The sequence below is a fragment of the Sardina pilchardus genome, chromosome 20 (genome assembly GCF_963854185.1).
Source record: "Sardina pilchardus chromosome 20, fSarPil1.1, whole genome shotgun sequence".
In the NCBI taxonomy this organism is placed as follows: Eukaryota; Metazoa; Chordata; class Actinopteri; order Clupeiformes; family Clupeidae; genus Sardina; species Sardina pilchardus.
This window is the reverse complement of record NC_085013.1, coordinates 18952088-18978342: the sequence shown is the minus strand read 5'-3', so window position 1 is coordinate 18978342 and position 26255 is coordinate 18952088. Positions and strand designations below refer to the sequence as shown.

The following is a 26255-nucleotide window of genomic DNA, read 5'->3' as shown; positions in this document are numbered from 1 at the left end:
TAAACAATAAAACAAGCCACTCATAAATTCACAAATAATTGTTATGAATGATTATCTTTCATGTGGAAAACACATGCATGCACGCACGCACACACACACACACACACACACACACACACACACACACACAGAGAGAGAGACAGACTTGAGACACACACACACACACACACACACACACACACACACACACACACACACACACACACACACATACCCATACATCTCGATAAACTGCCACCACAGAAGCAACCCTACCTGCACTTTGAAAAATTCGAATAGTTTGAAAATGCTGACTGGGGAAAGCAAAAAGAAGGATTTCTTTTCATGAGTGTTTTTTTATTACGGTGACCTTTCAATGTTTTGTCTTATCTGTGCTATAAATATAACGTGTCCTACATAAACCAACATAAAACAGAACCAGGTGCAAAAATTCCTTGACAAACATCATACAGTACAGTATGTGACTGATCTGTGTCAAGTTGAATAAAGACTCTGGTTAAAATCCATGGTTGCAGACAGCCAAATGGCCTGGCCATGTTGTGTGACGTCACAGCAGTCAAGTGATTCTGCATATGAGTGTGTGGGAAAAGGTCAGCCAAAGCTGCAAAGATGCACAACACATTCATGATTCTGAGAAAGGACATACCCCCTAGGACCAAGAAAAGCCATCCGTGCGTTAACCAGTTCCAAGAAGGTGGTAGAATATTCACTAAGTAATTAATAGCTCAGTCAGTAACTAATGAGCCAATTCTTAGGGGTCTTCCAACTCAAATTAAGAATTCAGTACTTCACCAAGTGTCAAGAACGCTCTGATTTTTAATAGTTCAGCTGCATCAAAAAGTGAATCCATATCGTTCGCCCTCCTTGGAGGACATGAGAGGATTGAAGAGTATAACTAACAGAGAAAAGAATTCTCACTAGAGGAAGCTTGTTTTCTTTTTCAGTTGGAACATCTCAATTATTTTTCTGAAGCTAATGGAATTCACATTAACATTGGATATGATGTGAATTCCATTATTTTCATTTAAGTTGTGACTATGAAAGAACGCTTTCGTAAGGGAAAATGCAAATATCAGATAAACTGCTGAAATAATGTCAGACAAAAGCACGTCTCACTGGGAAACAAAGATTGATGCTTTCTCTCTATATAACTCTTACACAAACCATACATGCAAATGTGTTCTAGTCTCCCACTAAATTGCTTCTTTGATGAAGGAGATTGCGCTAATGAGGTTTGAGAAAGTGCTATTAGTCTGTTTTTGATCTGGGCTGGGATCGAATGAAGAGCTTTGGCACGCACTGAAAAGAGAGAAAGATCGTAAGGTCATTAACTGACGCAGGGTTAACAAGCAAAATAAAAAAAATGAAATTAAAATCTCTGCTCTGTGCAAGCTCAATGTTAACACCTGTATGACAGGAACACTTTTGAAAGCACTGATATCCTTACATTTTATACATTTTGGAAATGAGAGTAGCTTACTCATGAATAAACTGGTCATTTCTATTGGCTTTGGCCCTGGGTTTCAGGAATATGTTACATTACAACTGGATATTTTGGATACACAGAAGACACATTATCATACTTCACTACTTTTTGTTGGGTTCTGAGGTGAAATATTTCTTCCATGACCTTTCAATGCATAATACTCATGGAAACGGAATAGTGTAAAATTAAAATACTGTGTTGCTTGCGTTTGTATATTCAACACATTAATATGCTAGAGGGCATACTCTGATTTTCTCCATACATGCATACTTGCAGGGGAACTCTCACATACACAGAAACATACACTTTCACTTTTTAACTGAAAACTCAAAGAAAAGAAAAAACATTTTCAAATAATGAAACATGTATCTTGTCATTAATGTCACTAAATAAAAGAAAAAGAAGGAGAACTCCACTCTGAACAAAATACATAAGGTATGAACAATCCATTTGTACACAGAGCCTTTCGATTTTGTTTTCCAAAACAGTTCACATTTTCAGGATTAGCTTTTTGTGTCTTTCATTAATTGTTAAATGCAGCACATGCGCTCAGTAACCATCTGACCAAGCTTGAGTCAATATTTGCTATGCTACATGACCACCATTTGGAGCAGACCAGTGAGAGAACAAAAGCAAAAAAAGTCAGTACCAAATTATTAGTTGATGCATGTCAAAATATCCTCTACCCTAAAAGGTTTGTTTCTTTCACATATTGATCTTATTTTACAAGTCATATAAAAATAACAAGAACTAAATATATCTATAGAATTTGTGCATAAAATAGTCAGTCGACTTGGGAGAAAGGATGTCACATGTACATGAGAACAATGGGGCCTCTAGCTGTTGCCCAAAGGTGCTTTTCAACATGCCTCCTCGATCCTCAATGCTCGATCCTCGAGGGGCGTTCCCACTGATCTATAACTAACACTGGATAGACTATCCCATTGTTTTCGCCCCATCATTCTTTATGTAGATCAGTGAGGATCGAGGCCCGAGGAGCGAGGGAGGACGTATAAAAGCCCAAATGAGAGGCACCCCATGTATTTCCTCTAGCTGTTGCCCATGTATTTCCTGGTGATGCTTTGATTGTTGACGAAGACGGGGTCCACCGAGGCCACTTTGGCGGCGATGAAGGAATGTATGCAGTGAAGCACTGCCGTCAGGTTGGCAAACTCCAACTCCTATCAAAAGAGACAGAGACGGTGGATATGAGCGCTGTGTAAGCTGGGGAGATGAGAGGTGTAATTGAGACGCGCGTTTATTAGATTCTGAGTCAGAGTGGACTAGGAAGGGAGTGTTCAGTTACCTTCATTTCGATTTGTTTGTTTTCCGAGTTTTGGAAGAGGAGTTTCACTCTCGTCTTGCCGTCGTCAGAGGAGCCTTTTAGCTGGGAGAACTTGTACCTCCAAAGGATTTTCTGAGCAAAGGAGAGGAATAAATCACAGACTATCGGGTTGCACAGAACAAATGGCAGCAGCGAAACTGCCCAGCTAAATAAGCACACTCGCCGTGTTTCTAAAAAGAATTGAGGCCCTTTTTGTTGTTGTTCCCAACAACAGCCAAATAAGTTATTTCTGTGTGCATATTTCTTTTGGTTTCAACACCCACAGGGCCTGAATCAACTTGAAAGCATCCTATTGAGATTAATTTGTCTGGCAGCTACATAAAGCATTTCCTACAATAAAAAAATGTCCTGTCTACGACCAGCATTTGAACCTGTATTGTTTAATGAACCTAATGGGGTATTAGGTGACTGAAGCCTGCGTAGACAATGCCTTTTGTTGAGTGACTGACACCACTAAAAAGGATGTTTTTGTACATGTTTTTTTCTTCCCTGACTGTTGGACTGGGCCGCACACGAAGACAGACAGCTGGTTGCTGTCTTGAAAGACAGTTAATTAAAGGCAATTCCGATGACAGATCTGGGCTATAGAGTATAGTCCCTCACAAGCTTACATTGTGACAGTTCCTGCACTGACTTTCAAAAAAAAAAAAAAAAAAAGCCAATCAGCTCACACACACATACGCACATACACACACACACACACACACACACACACACACACACACATGCAGTCAGAGGATCAGTCTTGGTGCAGTGCGTTCTCCTGCTGCTTCCACAATGAACACTTCAGACCCACGTACAATTAATGGCCGCCAGTCCGGGTGCAAATCAGACAGCATTGTGCGTTCACATTCACTGGCTCAGCTCCCGCAATAGGATCATAATAATAAGCACTGACTAATGACTCCCCTTCACAAGGGGGGCTTGAAACTCTGCGGAAATATTTGTATAGACTAATGTGGGACGGACGGATGGGCAGAGCCAGAGAGGCAAAGGGAAAATGAGCTCTTGCTTTGGTCGATTCCTCGTTCTGAAACTTTTCAGAGTGGGACGTGCGTGTGTGCGGAGACTGAGCCATGTAGGCCACTCTTTGTTTAAGGTGCTCGCTAAACGACCCGCGGATGTGATAAACGCTCGAACGGCGTGCCACTAGGCGCGGCGAGGGTGCCAGGCATGCCCAGCTCATAACGATGCCCGTTAATCGTCAGCGGGGGCACCGCTGGCATCGGCCCATTCTGATGTCAGCACGTTTTCCAGCCATCTGTCAGCGCGCGGAGCTGGAAGTGACAGGTGTCCGTCATTGCAGACGCAGCGGACTCTTCACTCAGCATTTGTTGTGTGGCTTTTATAAATAGCCCTAACAAGCTAACGGAACTCAACGAAATGTTAGAGGAGAAAAACACTTTAGTCTAGTCTCAGAGAGGGATGCATCTAAATCTCAGATGACCCCCCTAACTAACCTTTGACCTCTCACCTTTGATATGCTCTCCGAGCAAGAGAAGCCGGCGTCGAAGTCGATGGTGAAGCACAGTATTCTCCCGTGACTGCTGCACATGTATGTCTTTGACTGAGGAGAGAAGACAAACACTCTTAATTAGGCAGAATAAACACCCCCAACACATGCACACACACGCAAATTAGGCTTTAGAAAGCTTAACTAGATGATGCCAAGCCCTGCCATGCGCCGCGCCGGCATCTGAATCACCTGTGTATAATTTCTGCTTTGCGGCGATTCTATGGGAATGAGTATTTATGTTAATGGGTGGGTATTTCCTGCATGCCTGCTGTCACCACGGCAGCTATTTTCTCTACCAATTGGACAGGTACGATCCCGTCACTATGGCAACAGCTATGCAGGTCTCTCCTTAGCAGAGAGGGAAATTAGAAAAATCTGAAGGCTTTACAATCTAATGCATATATTATGGGGTGTACAGATAACAATTTGCCATTATAGTGACAAAATGTCTTCGGAAGATATTTCACTGGTGTAATTTGTGAATAATTGATACAGCACCCCCAACCATCCCCACCTCACACAGACACCCACACACACCCACACCCACACACACACAGATACACACACTTACACCCCACTTTTCCCGCAACTGCTGTCTATGCGGCAGCAAGAGAGGCGGTGATGCAATAAGAAATGAACTCACAGTTAGTGGACTTTGACATGCTGTGAGGAGATTGACAGGCATTCTGTTTTGGAGCCCTAGGCTAACGTACGGCAGGCCTTCTGGAGAGACTGACAGCAAGAGGCTGCATAATTGGGTTGCACAGAGCTACCACTGAGAATTGATGTCATGCTTAAGACATTTCTCTCAAGCTTTGGCAATGGGGCTGACTTACATAGCCTCGCAAGATGCCTATGACTTGAGGCACACCCGCTCTTCAAGTCTGCATTTGGCAGTCCAGGTAAGTTCGCTCTTTGCTTCCTTCAAAACAGAGCCCAGAGAAACCTTGAGAGGCCCACTGACAATTCTTCTATCTTCGAGAAACAAGGAATATTTATATCCCTCTTGCACTCAACATTTTTAATGTCTTCTTATCATACCCTGCAGTCAAGACCTAACACCTTCATATCTAATGAACTTACTATGAACTAATTGTCTCTCAAAAGACTTCTTTGCGCTGCACAGCGCCCCAAAATACAGCCACAGTTTGAAAATCCAAACAGGATACTCCATCACCATCCCCCGCAGACTCTGCCCTCCCACATACTGTATCAGCCGAGTTGAGTTACCCCAGTGCAGCTCTGAATTGTGCTCTGCTGTTCCACTGACTTCCACTCTCGCGTTCGCTTCTCTTGTGCGGCGTCGGCTCCTCACCAAAGGCCTAACTTCTGTCTCACTTCAGTGCATAAACAGTTTGCAGTCTCACAAATCCCAAGACTTTGGGAACTTCTTCACTTGTGTCTTACTCACCCCCCCCCCCCCCCCCCCAACACACACACACACACACACACCCACTCCTAATGCACTGCCACTCTCCTGCTCTGCCTGCGTCTCCAGAACTCGGAGGGAGTGTGCCCCGCCGTAATGTCCTTAATTGTGATGTACCATCAGTGCTAAACGAGGCAGGACTCGGCGCAGCACTCCCCTGGCAGATGTGCCTTCAGATCGAGAGGCGCCTGAGCATTCCGCCTGCCTGCCAAGAATGCAAACGCCAGCGAAGGCGGATTTGCCATGCTTACTGTCACCCTGCATGAGCGCTCGATGTGGCACGTGAAGCGCGGACTACACATCGCTAATTGGCGGGTTTCCTCTCGAGGATCAAGGGGAGGAGGGGGGCGCACAGCTGTGCCGTGCTTCTCGGAAACTCCTTGTCATGTTTGGATGCACTGACCACCAGTAATGCCATGCTGTGTGCTGTGTCTTGGGCTGATTCTCCGCATCAGTATGCATCAGAAGAAACACAAGGCCCCGAGGATAAGGCAGGAGCCACCGTGAATACTGTAGTTTACAGTTACCACTGCAGCATGTGGCTTCCAAAGCACCCATGTAGAATTCAATATCACTCCCCTAAAACCTTGCAATAACCGCCACCGCAAAACCCTCTGTGTTGGGGCTGTGGTGTGGCTGCCTGGAGTTGGGTATAAGCTGGGAGTGGCACATAGCCTGCCAGTGACTGGAATAATATTGAACAGGGGAGGATTTTCAATCACGATCACGATCACGATGATAATCATAATTTGTGGAGCAATCAGACTACAGAAATTAGCTTTTAGCGCTAAAGAATTAAACTAACTCCACCTGGAGCACCTTCATTAAGAGTGATTTCATACCTTGAAAGAACAGTGCTTTTTTTCTAATGAGCATGATTTCCATAAAGCAATGCTTGTTTGCCTGCCAACTGATTCGTGCACAATTACCTCCACATCAATCAACTCCCTAACAACGAAGTAGAAAGTGTGCCTGTGTGTGCCTGTGTGTGTGTGTGTGTGTGTGTGTGTGTTCACTTGTCTATCTCTTTCAGCACATTCTCCGAGTTAATCATCCTTAAAGGGATAATCCGGAGTGAAATGCACTTTAGATCAATTTTTCGGACTATTGGGAGTACATACGTTGAGTTGACACCAAAATTATGTCATTCGGATGTATTTTGAGAATGTTCGAGTTCACCGTTTTTAGCCAAAACTCGTTAGCCTGGAAGTGACCGGGGCAAGTCCTTTCGCCGCTACAAAACGCTATTTTTATACCTCTTCTACTGTTCCAACCAACACTACACTTACGTGGTAGTGAGTAGAGGGTCCCTAAAGCCAAACCGAAGTATCCCCACGTCTTTATGTGGTCGGATAGAGAGTCCAGAATTAATTTAATCGAGTCCGTACCTTTCCGGAAATGTTATTAAAATGTTGTTAACGCGTTGCTAGCCGCAGCAGTGACATTTCCGGAAAGGACTTGCCCCGGTCACTTCCAGGCTAACGAGTTTTGGCTAAAAACGGTGAACTCGAACTTTCTCAAAATACATCCGAATGACATGATTTTGGTGTCAACTCAACGTATGTACTCCCAATAGTCCGAAAAATTGATCAAACTGCATTTCACTCCGGATTATCCCTTTAATGGAACGCACTAAGACAGCACGTCCACATTTTAGGCAGAAGTGGAGGTCAAGCCAGAAGCATCACCAGCATGACAGGGCAGGAATGTCCGGCGCTCCGCTCGCTTGATGCTTGGACAGGTGCTCTCCTGAGAGCCTGGCTTAGTTAGCGCAGCTGTGCAGGTGCTCTCGTTCGGTGGTTCATGTTTATTTCACACGGCCTTGTGCTGAGCGGTGGACTTAGCCGGAGTTGAACTGTGGAACGCTCCGCGGAGACAGCGGGAGGCTCGGCTAATTGGCTGGAGAACAGAGAATCAGCGGCTAATTGAAATCCTCCATCACATTCAGTACTCTCCCCAAGGACCGGGTCCCGAGTTTATATCATTAAGGGGAAAAAAGGCAAAAATTGTTTCTCTGTTTGCATTTTTTTTTCGTGGAAGGGAGAGGTGGTGTGTGTGTGTGTTAGTCAGTGGTGTGTGTGTGTGTGTGTGTGTATCAGTGGTGTGTGTGTATTAGGTGGTTGGGTGACAGGGGGTTCTGCTGATCACGGAGCAGAAGCTACAGTCGGCGCCCCTTTGCTGCAGCGCAAGAGAGACGCCTTGGGACTGATCCAGGGGCTCATGCATACACAGAAACACGTCAGCTCTTCCACTGCATCAGCATAGCGGTGCCACACACAACTAACACACACACCTAACACACACAACTAACACACACACACACACACACACACCTAACACACACAACTAACACACACACACAGATACACAATAAAACCTTACTCTGACAGTTGTAAAGTAACAATAACAGTCATGTAACTGTAACTAATCAAGGGTAAGTCTTGCTCCACATGCTGGAGTGTACTAAGCAATCCTGCTGGCTTTACAAACTCAGGTTTTCGATAAATTCCAGATCTTTCATTTAAATTAAATCTGAACGATAGAGCAACTCCACTTTGGGAGCATTGAACTTAGGTTTCTGAGCGGATGGCTGCAATTTTTTTCCCTTCTTCGCTCTCAGGGATCCGACTGGTAGAAATGAATAGCGAGGCGCGATTTAATTTTGCCTAATGCTCTTTGAAAGAGCACTGCCGACATCATTCTCAGCTCTACATGCCGTGTGGACACTTTCTCCGGGTTCTGTTAAGAACTAGCCTAAGGAATGAATGATTGTCCGCAGAATTCAATGGAAACTAAATTGAACTCCCCGGAATCATGATCCTGAACTCCGGGTGACTTCAGCCCCGTCGAATCCCTCCTCTATAGCCTTTAATGTGATTATTTTATCTCTCACAGAGCCTCAAAAGGGCGTTACGCTGTCATCTCACAGTTCCCCTGTAACTGGGGAATTTAAAGCGGCCACATATAGGCATGCAGGGAGAGAATGGCTCTGATAATTGCTGCTATAATATCTGCCTCTGCTTTGTGGGCACGGCCGATGCAGGAGCAGATAGAGGGGAATTGGGGCTGGATAGGGGGGCACGGGCGAGGGGCGAGGGGAGGGGCGAGGAGAGGAGGGGAGGTCTCACACTCTCTGCCCTTGCCTCTGTATCTTGGCAGAGCTATGATTTAAATCTCTTCTGACAGGTTCTTCCCTTTGTATTATTTAGAAATGTCTCTAGTTAAGGGCTGCCTGCTTCACAGCCCCTGGGTGTCTCTCTCTCTCTCTCTCTCTCTCTCTCTCTCTCTCTCTCTCTCTCTCTCTGTGTGGGTGTGGGTGGGTGTGGGTGTGTGCGAGTGTGTGTGTGGTGTGTGTGTGTGTGTGTGTGTGTGTGTGTGTGTGAGAGATAGAGAGAGATGGAGAGTCAGAGAAAGAGAGGGGCATTGTTTGTGCGTTTCCTGCTTCAATGTTGGCAGTATTCAGTCCAAGGCCGAAATAAAAACTCCTTACAGTATGGCACTGCGGGCCATCCTCTGAATGTGTTGATATGACACAAAGCATAGCCTCTGTACTGACTCAGTCGTGTGAAAATGGGGAAAAGGATCCATTGCTTAACAAACCACAGAATACCATTCTTGAAATCTGCCAACCAGCCAACCTCCTCACCTTCACTATAAGCTGCTTGAGTAAGGACGAAAACCTCCACACAGCACACACAGGAGCCACCGCAGCCACAGCCATGTTGTCATGCCCATTGGAGTTCTCCACAGATAAGGATGATTGTGCTGTGTTAATACCTGCTGCACCCTATTACAGCTCTCAATTTTGGACTGTGACCATCCAATTATTACTTAGTCCTATCATGACTATTAACACTGAGGGGTAACTCTGCATAACATTAACTCAGTGGCACTAAATGTGTTCACAGCGTCCCGGGAGAGAAAAGAAAATCAAATCCAGATTCCCTGCTGTGTAGGCTATAGTGTAATGAACAAAAAACATGTTTAAATTAGCATTCATTTAGTTGTTTTGTGTGTTAAATTGTATTTATTTTTGGACCTTGGATTTTCAGTGAATGAATGTGTTCACAGTGGTAATGCTCACATCACGTTAACCTGATCTCGCCGTTTGTCTGGCGAGACGAGAGCGCGCGGATTTGACCTAAAACGCCCACGGCTAATTTCCTCGTCCGCTCACTCACTCACTCACTCACTCACTCAGGTTTAATTGTTACACTTTGTCTGACCTTCACTGACCTTCGCCAACTAAACTCGGAGAGGAGTTGTCCCTGCGTCCACTAAAAGATTTAGTGGACTCACCTCCGCTGCTCCCATCACAAGGCGTGTTCAATGCTCAACTCGGGAATTCATCAGCAAAGCTGCAATGCCTCAAACCTCACTGTGAGCAAGGCAATTTAACGGCTCAATGAGGAGAGGACTTACAAAACAGGTTCTTCAGTAAAATTTAATTAAACTAATAATAATGTTTGAAAAGGAACGAATCAGAGACAGAGCGCCATCTCGGCTTCAATGCCTCCTTGCCATGGATTTTCTCCTTGTATGGGTAAATTAAAAGCAATGCCCTACCTGTAATTGAAGTTCTTTCTTTGTCTCGGCAGAAAGTCACCTTTGTAAACAGCCGTTGTTAGTTTTCTAATGTCGAACGGATTCTTTCTTTTTATCATTAAACAATAGCCCAATATTTGTCTTGTGCGTTGGATATGAATGGAGATATAGTGGTGGTCTGGGTGTAAAAGCAACCGCATACTTTATCTGTCAATCACTCTAGGTTGGATTCAGTGTATCTGGTCAGTACAGTATTGATTAGAGTGTAAAGTCAATGGGAACAAGTCTTGAGCTTCTGCCAAACTAACACACACACACACACACACACACACACACACTCACCCACATACAGAAGGCACCTCCTCAGTTTCATTCAAATTCAAATCAGCCAGGGCCAGTGTTTTAAGGAGGCTAGATAGCTGAACTTAGTTTCAGTGGCTTCTGTTCTCAACCTTTTATCCACTGACTCGTCCATCTTACGCAAAGTCCCAAACTAAAAAAAGAATAATGAAATATTGTTTACATTACCTATTCATTGTGAATGCCTTATTTATACTTCATAATGTATTCAACAGAAATCCATACTCATATGATTTAAATCCCATGCCTCTATGACCTTCTCTATTTTTGCTCCTCTCTACTGGAGTCCAATGCACCCCACTGCCCTCCTGCTTTAATAACACCACGAGCCTACACGCTACTATAAACAGACCGAGGCCTCCCAGACCGGACACAACCAAGAGGTTCTGGCAGCCATGAATTACACACAGCACCAGCCACAGGATGAGATCTGAGGCAGAAATCCAATCTAGCCAGAGAGAGTGTTTCTAAAAAAGGGTAATAACAGTGAAGGCTTTCCCAGTAAGCACCTATACCATCAAGTTTGATTTCTTAATAAAGTCTGTTGAGAGGGTCAGTCAGATCAAGAAACACACAAGGTAACTCACAAAAACTCACAAAAACTCCATTCTCACATATAAGCTGTAAATCCGGACAAAACTAATAACAAAATAAGTTGTATTGCACTGAATATGGCACCGAAATATCTGATATGTGTATATAATCGTGCAGGGCCACTACATTGTCAATGAGTCCACAGCACTGTAGGTACAGTACAGTACAGGGAAGTCCAACACAAACGGGACACCAAGCTTGACCCCTCTGGAGAGCTGAAGAGCGTCTCATCCCTGTGACACAGTGATATCAGCACACACTCCATAGCACACAGTGCTGCATGTGGCGAGGGGAGATTAATATACCCCGAGCACTTCATTAAGACTGAGAGAGACTTACTCCCGCCCGGCGCACTTCGGCGAACACGGCCCTCTGGAAGGCCTTGTCCCAGATCACCAGGTCCGAGCCCAGCTCCGCGCTGAAGGAGTGGCTCTGGCCGTGCCCCACCAGCACGCTGAAGCAGAAGGGCTCGCTGTCCCGCTGCTCGCAGTCCTGCTGCAAGCCCAGATACAGCTTCGCCTGGATCCAGCAGTCCTCCGCCACCCAGAGCTACATCAGATGGAGACAAGGAGGGTGGGGGGGAAGGGGGGGGGGGGGGGAGGGAGAGAAAGAAAAAGAAAGGAAGAGGGAGAGAGAGAATGAGAAGTAAGAAGAAGCGGAGGAGGTAAGAGAGATAAAAGCAATAAGAGAGTGGAAGGGAGGGGGAAGGCAGGAGAGATGGAACAGAGACAGATAGGGAAAGAAAAAAAGGACAGCTTCAAAACACTTAATTCAACCAGCACAAGGATAAGGACTGCAACTACAGTACGCTGCTATACTGTAGCTCCCTATTACACTGCAGCGGAGCAGCAAGTACATAAACTCATAGCACAAGGTAAACAACACACTACCATTACTATCAACTGACTCCAGGCCCTTGAGTGTACACCATGCTGTATGCATGAGGAAAAGCAGATTGGAAAGAGAGAGCGAGAGAATGAGAGAGAGAGAGAGAGAGAGAGAGAGAGAGAGAGAGAGAGAGAGAGAGAGGGGATGGAACATTAAACATAACAGTTCACTGGAAGAGGAAAATATTCATGGCATTATTCATCTAAGACTATAAGATGAGTTTAAATTTACTTTCAGGGCCCTGCTGCATCCACTATTCAACTTGGTACAAAGAGCTTTCAAAACATTTATGCCTAAATTGAAATTCCACTCGACTATTTCCAGTCTATTGTAATGCAGGCACATCTTTCGACCACTCGCTATGTACTTTCCCAGAAAGCCTTGCAGTTAGCTTTGGAATAGTTCACCCTGATTCAAATCATGCTACTGAACAGACATCTTGGTGGCAGTTTTTCAGGCAAACAGCAGAGCCTCATACCTTGTGAACTTTAAAGAGAACCTCACAGAGGTTGAAGGTCGTTTCGGCCTGAGCCCAGTCTGACATATTGACCTGGTGGAAGAGAATAAGCACGAACGTTTCAAAACATGGCCATGGGCTCTTCCTGTTCAGCTCAGCTCTCCATAATTAATCCCACGCTGAGCAAATGTCAGGACGGTATATCATACAAACTAGATCAACAAAACAATCCCCTACACCCACAAGTGGCATATATGGTAAGCAAAACTGAACCAGAAATGTCAGAGAGCTGTTTAGTGAATACAAGCAAATCATGTCTGGGAACAGGGAAATTATGCAGGAACAGCAAACCAGACATTTAGTTTGACTGATTCTCAATCGCTTGATTTCTACAAGACACATTAAACTTTGACTTATTCGATGGTACAGAATTAAGCATTTATACGAATTAGGAGAGCATCTGGAGATTAAGAGTGATTAAAGAAATAGATTGAGAACTGTAAGATCTGCAGGCAAATCTGGAAACAATATCCTGCTTGAATTATTGAGAGTCTCCTCTTACAAACCCACAACTTCAAATTTAGTGCATATTTAAGCCGTTGCACAATGAGGCAAACCGCTAATTCTAACCTCTAGGCATTTGGACTCTGTGTCAGTTACATATGAACTCCTGCTCCAACTGCGGCACAAATTTAACTTGTCAAGACTCAGTGATAAAAGCAACTTGAGCTAGTGCCATTCTTTCACAGGGAGCACAATTAAAACTGTATATAACCCCGCTAATGACATGCTAATATATAAGTAGGAACTCTTCTCCTCCCCACTAGGCACGCTGGATGCATACATTTAAGACTCCTCGCCGCATTAATTCAGTCATTAAAAAAAAGAAAAGTAAAGAAACATCGTCCACAGCACTTTCTTGTACAAGCTCCAGTCCTATTAGCTATAATTCTCTGCACATACAGTATATGGGCAGGTGATTTCTGTGTCTGTAGCATGAGGAGGATGATAGCTGTGGAAGAAATTGGCCGATGTTTTCTGGATATATTTCACCCATGGTCAGCCACACTGCTCTGGAGCAGGAAAAGACCTTTCCTCTTCATAAAACATTAACAACTCAACTTAAACTGTGGGGGTGTTTTTGTGTCACGTATACAAGAGTCCGTGAGGATTGGCCTTCCCCTGATTCTGCAGGGCTAGTTCTTGGGCATGGGCTGAAATAAAGAGGTGAGGGAGAGCCTTACAGGCGGACTCCTGAGGATGTAGAGCGAGGATCCTTTGAGAGCCAGGAACTTGTACTTGTGAGTCTGGCTGGCATCGCTTGACTGGAGGTGCTCGCAGACCCAACCCATATGGATGATCTGCAAGACAGATTGTGCGCAAGAGGCAGAATCAATACCTCAGCAAAAAGAAGAGTGTGTTTTGGGGGGAAGGGTGGTTTGGGGGAGTTTCTCTGACACCCTTTCTGCTTTTTTTTAATGTAAAAGAAAAGACAGTTTGTCTAACAAAAAAGTTGAACACTTTATTGTGTCTGGAGTAAAATCTTCCACATCTGCAGTTTGATTAGTCACAATAAACTGGGAACAATATCAAAGAGAGCTAATTAACCAACTGAAATATGGATGTGATTCTCAATATATTTTAATTTATTCAAGGCTTACAACTAACCATTTGCAATGTTCATTCATTTTTTTCTGTTGACTTCATTTTGTTGTTGCTTTTCAGTTAAAGCCAGATGTGAGCTTAATTCAGCACTTTGTTTGCTTTCTTTCCAGCGACTCTATAAATACGATAGTACATGTTGTATCTCTCTCTCTCACACACACACACACACACACACACACACACACACACACACACACACACAGCTTGTCTTAAGAGAAAACTACATACTTGATCATCAGAAGAGAAGCCCTGGTTGGCCATTTTCATCTATGAGTGGAGACATGCAGTAATTAATTAAGGATATACAGTATTACATCACAGAACTTGAAAGAAAAAAACAGAATTCATAAAGTCAAGTGAATAAAACAGAATAAAATTGTTCTAACATATTCAATATTATCTCTCTCTTTACTATCTTTGGCGTACACTGCACAATACATTTAAGTCATATTAAGATGGGCTATTAGTAGGTTCAAAAACAATTATAATACAATCTTCAATGGTTTGGCTTTTGAATATAATATTTTCAGCATCTTCTAGCAGGTCCACAGACATAGTAGCACTGAAAGGCGTCATCAGAGGATCTGAGTCAACTTCACTTCACATTAAAGCCTATTATCATTCTGAGGGGAGTGGAGCTGGCCATCAGCTGTCTACGGCAGTGCCTGGCGTGGCGTGGCGTCATCTCCAGGGTATCAAAGTCACACGTGTCTCCGTGTCTTTTTATAGGCTCTAGGTCAACACCAGTCACAGCTCTGTTTTCACTGCACTGATATACAATCACGCCCTAATTGGACATTTAGCAATCAGTCTTTGCATTCATGATTAGGTGACGCAAGTGAGGTAATTGCTCTTTTTTTTAAAAAAAAGAAAGAAAAAAAAAGCAGCTGCGAGGGTGTAAATCAGTGTGTGCTTGTGTCTTTGGTGGAGAAAAAGACCCATTTGGATCATCAGTGTGGCAATTAAAGCCAAACACAGGAAATAAGATCGTTAGGCAGAATTTTTGTTCGGTGTTCTGGGATGGATACAGAGCCCTGGTGCTTTGTTACTGGTGGTACACCAGGCTCGGTGGCATCCAAGAGAGAGTGTAAGCTCTAAGTGAAAATGTCTCCTGTGACAAGCTCATTATTAGTGCCCATTCAGTTATTCCAGAGATGTACCTGTAGACTGGCCATGTACTTTGTGTCTGAATCTGGGTTACTGAGAAAGGTGTCTTAACCCCTCTCCAAAAGAAATGAGCGGATACTGCAGCAGGTGAACCACAGCAATAACGATCGTGCTCACACTGCAATCAAATGTGCCTGCTATTGAGTGCCTGTGTGCAGGTACCGGTGCACCTATATTCCTTAGTTTCTATCAATAAGCATTAGGGGTGGCACGGTTTTTGAAAAATGCTCCGAACCGTGCGGTTCGCATGTCACGGTTCGGAGTGTGTGTTCGTCATACGGTCCTACGGTTCAGGCTAGTTATGGCATGCGCAATTGATTCCCATAGGCTATGTGACGACGTGTTTCCCTTACGTGCGAGAGTAGGAGTATGGCGTTTTGAGTGCTGCGCGCAAGGTTTTAGAAATGGCAAGTGCAAGAGATCATCCCTAGCGTGGTCAAACTGATGCACCTGACCCTGCTCAGGTGGAAGCATGTTCTTCCGCAACTGTAGACTATGCGTGCAACTTTACCAAACAGTAGAAGTAAACTCATTCTCCTTGGCCCGCTCTCGTGCGCGTTCAATGGACACCCGCCCTCGACATGCACAGTAATCCAAATAGAACATTCACAATCGTGAACGCAATGTTATGTTGCTAAAATAATGACTAGTCTTCACTTCATGGATGCAGCAACGCACTTGTTTATTTTCTCCAAAACCTCACACAATTAGCGCGCACCTACGGTGGCCTTACAGTGTCAAAAGTGCAACGTAAAACAGGCATCCTAAGTAATAGAATTAGAACTGTGAAAGTATGTATGTACTGTATTACATGAACACAACACGCAATGACGCACAGAAGACGATTAGCTAAATTACTGTTAAAAACGGTTAGCATCATTAGAAGGCTATTGCATTCAAGTTGACTGACCATCTCAATACCAATGTTTTCAACTCCAAGGCTTAAAAGGGCCTGTCCCAAGGAGAAAAAGTATTAGCTTACCTTGAAACTAAAACACATGTGGGGAAACAGAACAGTCCAACCAGTAGAGTATGATGAGCTTAGCCTGCTACTTTGTGTACAATATTGTGAGGCTTCAGCCAGACAGCTGAATTTAAGAGGTGGAGTTATAATGAATAGTAGGCTATATAATCTGCATAAAGTTTGCTGTTATGAATATCAGACATGTCAGTAGAATGTATAAATAATTACATAATGTGTGTGTGTTTCAAATAAAGACAAGCTTTACATCTTGTTAAAAAATCATTCACACTATATGAAAGGAGAGCGATGAAAAGGCGATGCAATGAAAAATATGGGTGGACGACCTACATTTTGTGCTGGTGCACTATCCCTGCCAAATAAATTAAAAGATTGTTGAAATCATCAATGTCTTCCCTCTTGCTTTATCAAAATCTCAACTGAAGCTTAAAGTTTCCTCAGACAATAATGTGCTTTATGTGAAGTCAAATTCAGTTTGTGCATTATTACATGATAACTATTCTCTAAATACTCTAGCCTAATTGTGGATGATTAAGCTATATGCTGAAATATGTTTTTGGAGTGTTAAAGAGTAAAAGAAAAAATAACAACAAGAACCGTACCGAACCGAAAACCGTGACCCTAAACCGTGATACGAACCGAACCGTGGATTTTGTGAACCGTGCCACCTCTAATAAGCATACAGTACAAGCCAAGAAATCAGTCATTTATAGGATTATAGCCACTGCATTGCATGTCTTAACACTTACATTCTCTTGTGTCAAATCGTTAATGTTGGTTGATATTGCTTGAAGCCAGTCTGTGCTTTCTGCTGCTGTGCAAAACTGCAGAACATTGGTGCATGCTCCATCTAAGGCAAATACTTCAAAACTGTTGGACCTGTTCCACAGAGTGTGATGGGTAAAAGGAAGGGCAGAAGGAGACATGGGACAGAGGGAAAAACAGAATGTGGAATCATTAACAATAACAGCAGTTGAGAACCAAGAGCTTCAGAGAGAGAGAGACAGAAAGAAACTGACAAGCTCACAAATCCAAAAAGTTCAGTAAATCCTGTGTCTTATGTTGGAATATAATTTGTTTTCCGAAAGATAACAGTGATCATCTGCCATTGCCACATCCAAATAATGTATTATGCAAGTACCGTGCAGTGTGAGATTAGAAAAATGTCTCGGATTGTTATGCTTTTAATAAAGTGTGGCAAGCATGCGTTCAGACACAATATAGATTCAGAAGGCATCCACTTTTAAAAATGAATCAAAAACTTCACGGCCAAACAACAAACACCTCGACAGAAACAACATGAATAGGATGTATGACTTGCCTACATCTATTGTATTTCTGTACATGTGTTTTGACACTTGATGTTGCTGTGTACACACTGTGAGAGAATACCTCTTTGTGCAGTCTAATGGCAGCTGTCGATTGTTCTCCATGAACAATAGGGTCTATCTGAGTGCAGAGGCAAGTAATGTGCTCTTTGATGGCTGAGGAGTAACATTTATCAGTCGAGCCTTACACAACTAAGAGCCCCAGATCAAGGACAGCCGTTTGTGTTTTTTACACTTCAGAACAAGGACAAGAAGACACACCATTCAAGGCAGCGGACAAGGTGAGTGGTTAGAGTGGCTAAATACGTCGTCATCAAAACTCCAGCTTGCTCTGTCCAGCTGTGATGAGAGTCCTGTCAAGTCCAACAAAGCAACAATAACCCCAGTCTGTAGGAAGTCTGCTGTTTAGTTCTTGACAGTCTCATTTGTCCCTGACTTCTTTGCTTTACTTGAAGTGACATCAAAATCTATTTGTTTCGATTTAAGACAGGGGTTACACATCCAAAGTATTGAATTAGGTCATATATATACCCAGCGTGCTGCATCTATAAAAACATTGCGAGAGCAGGGCTAGTCTGATACGGCCATTTGTTCAGATGCATAATTTCAATTAATCCAAGTCAAGTGAGAGAGATACAACCGTTGCTTGGTTGGCCTGTTTCTGAGAGAAATTGCCTCAAGAATGTAATGTTCTGCTTGAGCTCACCGCGGACCGCAGCTGGGGCCGGCGGAACCAAGGAACTGCCATCGTGAGTGACAGAGAACAATACAAAATCCATTAGTCCCGACTGGTCCCTTTTCATTGGGTTCTCGCATACATTGAGAAGGGTGTGTGTGTGTGTGTGTGTGTGTGTGTGTGTGTGTGTGTGTGTGTGTGTGTGTGTGTGTGTGTGTGTGTGTGTCTGTGTGTGTGTGTGCGTGTGTGTGCGCGTGTGCGTGTGCGTGTTGTTTTTTTTTTTTTGCAAGGGGTAGAAAGACTAATAGACGTTCTGGGAATGGAAATGGCTGTGTTGAGTATGGGAATGCTTGGTAGTGTGTGGCAGGATTATATTTGATACTGGAGACCGGAGGTGGCCGAGTGTCAGTCAGTCTGCCAGAGGTTATGACCAGACCTTACAGCACTCCAGCAGGGCTCCCTCCTGCCACTACATCAAGCCTGCTGTGAGGGGCAGGAGTGGAGGAAATAGGAAAAGACTGGGTAAGCAGCCCTAGGGGCCAAGGCTAAGCCCTGGTACAGAGTTCAGAGGGGAAAAAAGAAAAGAGCCATACACTCCGACCACGAAGCAGAATAAGCACATTGCTCTCCACAGACGAGAAGTTTCATCAGATGAAAAACATTCTGTTTGGTCACGGACATTAAATGAAGACGGGGCCCTAGAAGAACATCAAGCAAAGGAGAAGCCACTGAATTAGAGCTTGAAAGACTGTCTCAATTCACACACACACAGAGAGAGAGAGAGAGAGAGAGAGAGAGAGAGAGAGAGAGAGAGAGAGAGAGAGAGAGAGAGAGAGAGAGAGAGAGAGAGTGGCTTTAAATATGACTGAGTCTACTTGTGAGATGAGTAGGATGAGAGGGAGGGGGCCAGGCCTTGGTAATGACGAGTAAGCAGTCACACATCCAGAATATCAAACTGCAAATAGATACTAATTGGAGCAAACAAGCCCACTCCTAATTACACCTCACAGAGATGAGATCTAAGAAATATACCTCATTCTAAGATGCCTTCAGCAAAGAAATGATACATTGATTCCTCCGCAAGTGCCAACTAATTAAATTAATGATCAGAAAAAAGTATATGGCAAAGGCAGGCGCTTTAATGAAGGATGGAGCTTGGAGGACATGTTAATCAGAGCCTCATCCTTCTGTACACACACACTGTGGTGATTCTCAACGCTCTCTGGTCAGCTATTCTCTCCAATGTTTGTCTCCCATTGATTTGTTCCTGGTTAACGCTCAGCTGTCCTCCATCATCAAAGCTAATTGGTGGATATAAAAGAAATCTAATGCCGCACAATGTTTTCCTCCTCGTCCTCCTCCTCGTCTTCCTCCCCGATCAGAGCCAACAGCGGGGAGGGACTCGGTTTCATTAACCCACGGACCTCCTCGTGCCGGTGGAGGCTCGCTGACCTTTCCATACATCATGCTTGTGCATAGATATTGAGCTTAACAGCAATTGTTCTCGCCCTCGCCCACAGAACGGAGGTGTGTGTGTGTGTGTGGAGGTGTGTGTGTGTGGGGGGGTGGGGATCAGCGAAGAGCCCAAGTGGGTTGTGGCTCCGTAAACAGTGTTGGGAGGAAGAAGAGGGACGACGGGCAGTGCAGGTGAGATAAGAGGGGGTCACGGGATTACTGCACCTTAATTTATGGCTTCCGGCTTTGTGTCTGGAGACCCGGGCCATGGCCAGAGGGATGGACACTGCGTCCACCCAGCGCCTCTCATACTTTGGGTCATTAGCCGAGGGCGACGAGGGCGACGACGGAGCCTACACAGAATTAATGAGAAAGAGAGGGTGAGAGAGGAGAGAGAGATGGAGAGAGAGAGAGATAGAGAGAGAGGGAGAGAGAGAGAGGGAGAGAGAGGGAGAGAGAGGGGGAGAAGAGGGAGAGAGGGGAAGAAGAGGGAGAGAGAGGAAGACAGAGGGAGAGATGGAGAGAGAGGGAGAGATAGAGAGAGAGGGAGAGAGAGAGAGGGAGAGAGAGGGGGAGAAGAGGGAGAGAGGGGAAGAAGAGGGAGAGATGGAGAGAGAGGGGAAGAAGAGGGAGAGAAAAAAAAGAGAGGCGATAAGAGAGGATAAGTATTTCATCTCATGATCAGAGCAGAGCCATCAGAGTTCAACAGCAACCTGCAATCCAATAGCAGTTACGATGAAAGTGCTCCACTCTCATGCTATAGCGACCATGTGTGTGAGAGCGTACCTATGTTCCCCAGGTCCTATGTTCCCCGGGTCCTATGTTCCCCACTTTGTATGGGACCGGGGAACATAGGTCCCTTTTTTCTCAATTTTTAGAAAGAGTCCTATGTTCCCACTTTTCCCAAAAACGGTCCTATGTTCCCCGGTATGTATTGCAACCGGGAAACATACTGTAGGACCCTTTTGGGGGAAAACAGGGACCATAGGACCTGGGGGACATAGGGATGACCCTGTGTGTGTGTGTAGCTCCAGCTCTGCTCCTACAATACTATAACAGTTATGGTGAAAGCACTCCACTTCCGCACTGTAGCAGCTATGTGTGTGTGTGTAGCTCCACTTCTGCTGCTACAATAACAGTTATGGTGAAAGCACTCCAGTCTCACTCGGTAGCGGCTATGTGTGTGTGTGTGTGTGTGTGTGTGTGTGTGTGTGTGTAGCTGCAGCTCTGCTACTACAATAACAGTTAATAACAGTTATGGTGAAAGTGCTCCACTCTCACGCGGTAGCAGCTATGTATGTGTGTGTGTGTGTGTGTGTGTGTAGCTGTGGCTCTGCTACTACAATAACAGTTATGGTGAAAGCACTCCACTCTCACGCAGTAGCAGCTATGTGTGTGTGTACTGTAGCTCCAGCTCTGCTACAATAACAGTTATGGTGAAAGTGCTCCAGTCTCACGCAGTAGCGGCTATGTGTGTGTGTGTGTGTGTGTGTGTGTGTGTGTGTGTGTGTGTGTGTGTGTGTGTAGCTGTAGCTCTGCTACTACAATAGCAGTTATGGTGAAAGCACTCCACTCTCACATGGTAGCGGCTGTGTGTGTGTACTGTAGCTCCACCTCTGCTACTACAATACTATAACAGTAATGGTGAAAGCGCTCCAGTCTGGCGCGGTAGCGTGTTTGTGTGTGTGTGTGTAGCTCTGCTACTACAATAACAGTTATGGTGAAAACACTCCACTCTCACACTGTAGCAGCTATGTGTGTGTGTGTAGCTCCACCTCTGCTGCTACAATAACAGTTATGGTGAAAGAGCTCCAGTCTTGCGCGGTAGCGGCTATGTGTGTGTGTGTGTGTGTGTGTGTGTGTGTGTGTGTGTGTAGCTGTAGCTCTGCTACTACAATAACAGTTATGGTGAAAGTGCTCCAGTCTCACACTGTAGCAGCTATGTGTGTGTGTGTGTGTGTGTGTGTGTGTGTGTGTGTGTGTGTAGCTGTGGCTCTGCTACTACAAGCTCCAGTCTCACGCGGTAGCGGCTGTGTGTGTGTGTGTGTGTGTGTGTGTGTGTGTGTGTGTGTGTGTATAGCTGTGGCTCTGCTACTACAAAAACAGTTATGGTGAAAGTGCTCCAGTCTCACACGGTAGCGGCTATGTGTGTGTGTGTGTGTGTGTGTGTGTGTGTGTGTGTGTGTGTGTGTGTGTGTGTGTGTGTGTGTGTGTGTGTGTGTGTATAGCTGTGGCTCTGCTACTACAAAAACAGTTATGGTGAAAGTGCTCCAGTCTCACACGGTAGCGGCTATGTGTGTGTGTGTGTGTGTGTGTGTGTGTGTGTGTGTGTGTGTGTGTGTGTGTGTGTAGCTGTGGCTCTGCTACTACAAGCGTCCCGCCATGCTGCTTCATTAGTGGGATCAGGGCGTCGGAGACGAATGGGGAGTTATGCTAAGCACTGATGAGAGGGTCCCTCAATGACAAATGAGACTCATTTAAACAAGCGCACTGTGTTCGCACGCAGGCCAACGCTTCCTCAGGCTAGCACTCATGCCTGTAGCATACGCTAATGTTGATTGGAGTGTTGACTCTGTGTGTGTGTGTGTGTCTGTGTGCTTGTGTGTGTGTGTGTGTGTGTGTGTGTGTGTGTGTGTGTGTGTGTGTGTGTTTGTGTGTGTGTTTGTGTGTGTGTCTGTGTGTGTGTGCGCGTGTGTGCATGTGTGTGCGTGTGTGTGTATGTGTGTATTCGTGTGTGTGAGCATGCATTATGTGTACATGCCATTTGCAAACATGTACATTCACTGTTTAAACACTCCTTGTAAGCCCATCACAATGCCATGCACTGCTATAAAGATGTGGCCTTAATTCAGCTAGTGTTTGCCAAAAGTGGGCTGTTGCACTGAACAAACAGAAATGACAAATTCCTTTTCATGGACATGTTTCTCATGTACAGCACATAGATTCCCCCCCCCCCCCCCCCCCCCACACACACACACCCCTGCATGTGAGGGCATGTGTGCTCAATGCTGTGTGATTTGTCCACAAAACTGACCTCCCTTCTTCAGAGATATAAAATATTTACTCCAACAGAATCAAATGTTCTAAGTCTCACTTCTTGACACACAGGGATCCACTGATGCAGTCAGCATGAATGCCTCAGTCCGATCACATCAACATCCTCCACGGGCTCAGCATACGGAAGGAGACGTTTTATTGTGTTAAGATGCTTCTTCACTCAATCCATCCTCGAAAAGTTAATTACCGGGCAATCGCAGCATTGACTTTAGCTTAGCTTAGCTTAATGAAACTGAACATGGCCCCAATGTAATTCAGGGCATTTCGCTTGCCATTAAGATGAATGTGTACTTGACGTTTCCACGCGGCTCGGTCTCCTTCGCTGACGCTGACCCATGGGTGACCAAAAAAAAAAGGTCCTTCAGACGCTGTTGATGCCGTGCTCCTGTGAACACCACGGGGAGCTGTTTGGAAAACAGCCGCCATCGACAAGCCTTCCTCACACACTGTCATTAGATCCCTGGTCTGGAGCTTGAACACAGGGTCTCGTAAGTGGAACCCTCTCCCTCTGATCAAATCAAAAGTGGGGTGCCAAAGCCAATTACGTCTCTGCCGTTTCCCGCGTCCCGATCCTCTCCCTTTGCCGTGTTTATGCAGGCCTATGCTAGATAATTAAACTTGATTTGACTTTCATGTCGAGCCATGCCAGGCGAGGAGACGAGATGACAAGGAATAAAATATTGTCGGGATGTCAGGACAGATTAGAGTGAGGCGGTGTCAGTGTCGGCACGTGGACCTGACCAAACAAGAACTAAGCTGACATTGTTGTCCTTCCTATCACTCACGCCGCCACACTTCAAGATGTGTCCCCGCGCAACATGAGGTGCAACTCTAATTATTTGCTGGCATGTAAATGAATCAATGTGGGACCCCTCCTGGGCTCTCTGAAAGGAAAACACTGTCAATCATTTCAATGTCGAAACAGCCTAGAGGGGATGACAAGCTTAGTGAATTCTAATCACCTGCGGGTGCTGATATAAGCGGGCCTAAAAGAGGATGAAAAAGCTCATTTGGCAAATACAGGAGTACACGGACTCTGTTGACTCAGCAATTACGGAGAAAGCATGGCCTGTCTTAAACGCACACTCGCACACCTTCCAGCCGGGGAGGGAGGGAGGGAGGGAGGGGGTGGGGGGGACGAGCCGGGGAGGATCGTTTGTTTGCGGGTGATGCCAAGTAATTGGACACACGGCGCGGCATTCCAATGTTTAATAATGAAGAATTTGCGCTCATTGTTCCTCGTCAAAATTAGATAAACAAAATCTGAGGGAAATAAGTCGGGGCGTTGGGTCTCATCACTCCTGCATGTTTACCATGGACCGCTCGTCCGCTCCCCCCGTGCTTCCGCCACGCCACTTCATTAGGGAGGCCTTCGCCCGCCCTCCCAAGGCCTTGTCATTCATAATGCACATGCCACGCACACATGAAAAATGGGGCTGGAGAATTGCGCACGTGCGTGTGTGTGTGTGTGTGTGTGTGGGTGTGTGTGTGTGTGTGTGTGTGCTGCGCAGCGTGCTGCCGAGGTGGCGGAGGCGTCCTGGGTGCTCGAAATGTCACATTTTCTCAACGGCGCTTCTCCCGCCTGCATAACGTCTCATTCTCCTCGACAATTAATTACTGCTTAATGACTCCCCCGTGTGTGCCTCGCGCCTCTTTTTCAGCGTGCGCGTGTGTGTGTGTGTGTGTGTGTGTGTGTGTGTGTGTGTGTGTGTGTGGCGCCCGTGACTCCGGGGCTAGTCTGGCCAGCGCGAGTCGTTAATCTCACAAGGGCGTATTCATCGAGATACCTTGCCCGCCTAATAGACTGTGTCAGGCACCTGCCCCGTCAGAGGCGCTATTTGCAGCCGAGAATCACAAATCATGGGCCCGGTGTGATCGGCACTGCCTGCTATACCTTATCAAGTCCTCTCCTGCTTGTTTATGAGCTCCTCCGCTACTCCAGGTAGGCATGCGGTGTCAGAGCCAATTTGCTCAAAACGCAGCAGCGAGCCCCAAACCTTTGAGCAGCTGAAGAATTAAACACGTCACATTAATGTAAGTGCTGGAGATGACAGTAGGCCCGGGCTCTTGAGTGGGCCTTTGGGAGGATACGCTCAGTATATATGTGCACCACTGCACATGCCCAAGGCTCCGGGGCCGACTCTCTTAATGCTTGATGAAAACGAAATGAACAAGATACTACAGTCTGCTATACTGTGCTTGCACTTCAGCTAAGAGCTGGAAAGCCACTCTAATTCCACAGGCATTTGGATGTGCAGCCGAATGAGCTGAATATATCTCAGTGTTGCCCTATATGCAATCATACAGAAAACTACAGGGGTTAACTTGTCCCAAAGCACAATACTAATAGTTTATTGAATTGATGTTGAACCCTTCATTCATCAGTCAGTGGCGCCACACAGAATGTATATTTAATGGAAACCCAGGGCTGTGTAGAGCTGCGAGCAGAGGAGCAATATCCTTGGTGAACAGCCTGGCGGTTGCCACAGCAGACAACGCAACAACAACAACATTAGAAGACACGAGGACGAGGCATCAGGACCACTGCTGCAGCTATCATTAGCCAGGCTCATCTCGCCCGCCGTGCTCTCGCGGTAAACATCAGCTCGCTTTTTTTATTTACCCTACCATGCTAATGCTGTATTTACAACCTGATTCTGTCACACCAAAGCCTCTCTAGTCTCATCACCCCCCTTCACACCCCACCCCACCCCACCCCACCCCCCGCATGGATAGCACAATGGCTTTTTTTTTATTTTTTTTTAAAAAAAAAAGGGTGAAAAAAGCCCCAAGCGAGTGCAGAGACGCGAGGGGATAGTGTGTGTGTGGGGGGGGGGGGGGGGGGGGAGCAGACTCACCGTGTTGCTTGAGTTCCCATTTAAATGTAAACCGCTGTCAAAGAGAGGGGAGGACGCTCGGCTGCCGTCATCACTGGAAGGTCCTGGAGAGCCTGAGAAGCAGCACACACACGCCCCATTAATGCCTCATTGTCTCCAGCAAGAGCCATACAAAACCCTGTACGCTCTGGGGCATCGTCTGACCTCTCTCTCTCTCTCTCTCTCTCTCTCTCTCTCTCTCTCTCTCTCTCTCTCTCTCTCTCTCTCTTGCTCTCCCTCTCTCTCTTTCTCTCTCTGTCTTGTTTTCCGTCTCTCTTTCTCTCTCTCTTTCTCTCTCTCTCTCTGTCTTTCTCTCTCTTTCTCTCTCTCCCTATCTCTCTCTCACACTCTCTCTCTCTCTCTGTGTGTTCTAGCCTTTCCCCCATTTTAATTTTATTTCAGAGTAGGGGTGTAAATGGGACAGAGAGC

At 45.5% G+C, this 26255-nt stretch overlaps 1 protein-coding gene across 1 annotated transcript in view; it reads right to left on the bottom strand.

Moving 5' to 3' along the window:
* Positions 1 to 2348: 2348 nt before the first annotated feature.
* The window catches only part of sntg2 (syntrophin, gamma 2), a 44761-nt gene continuing 20854 nt past the window's right edge, over positions 2349 to 26255 (bottom strand). Inside the window, exons 8-17 of the mRNA XM_062523677.1 lie at positions 25809 to 25900; positions 20119 to 20246; positions 17184 to 17313; positions 14514 to 14552; positions 13865 to 13981; positions 12642 to 12713; positions 11615 to 11824; positions 4306 to 4398; positions 2793 to 2903; positions 2349 to 2667 (exon numbers count right to left, since the gene is read on the bottom strand). Coding sequence (XP_062379661.1) covers positions 2536 to 2667; positions 2793 to 2903; positions 4306 to 4398; positions 11615 to 11824; positions 12642 to 12713; positions 13865 to 13981; positions 14514 to 14552; positions 17184 to 17313; positions 20119 to 20246; positions 25809 to 25900 — 1124 coding nt within the window. The 3' untranslated portion in view covers positions 2349 to 2535. The remainder of the gene's footprint in view (positions 2668 to 2792; positions 2904 to 4305; positions 4399 to 11614; positions 11825 to 12641; positions 12714 to 13864; positions 13982 to 14513; positions 14553 to 17183; positions 17314 to 20118; positions 20247 to 25808; positions 25901 to 26255) is intronic.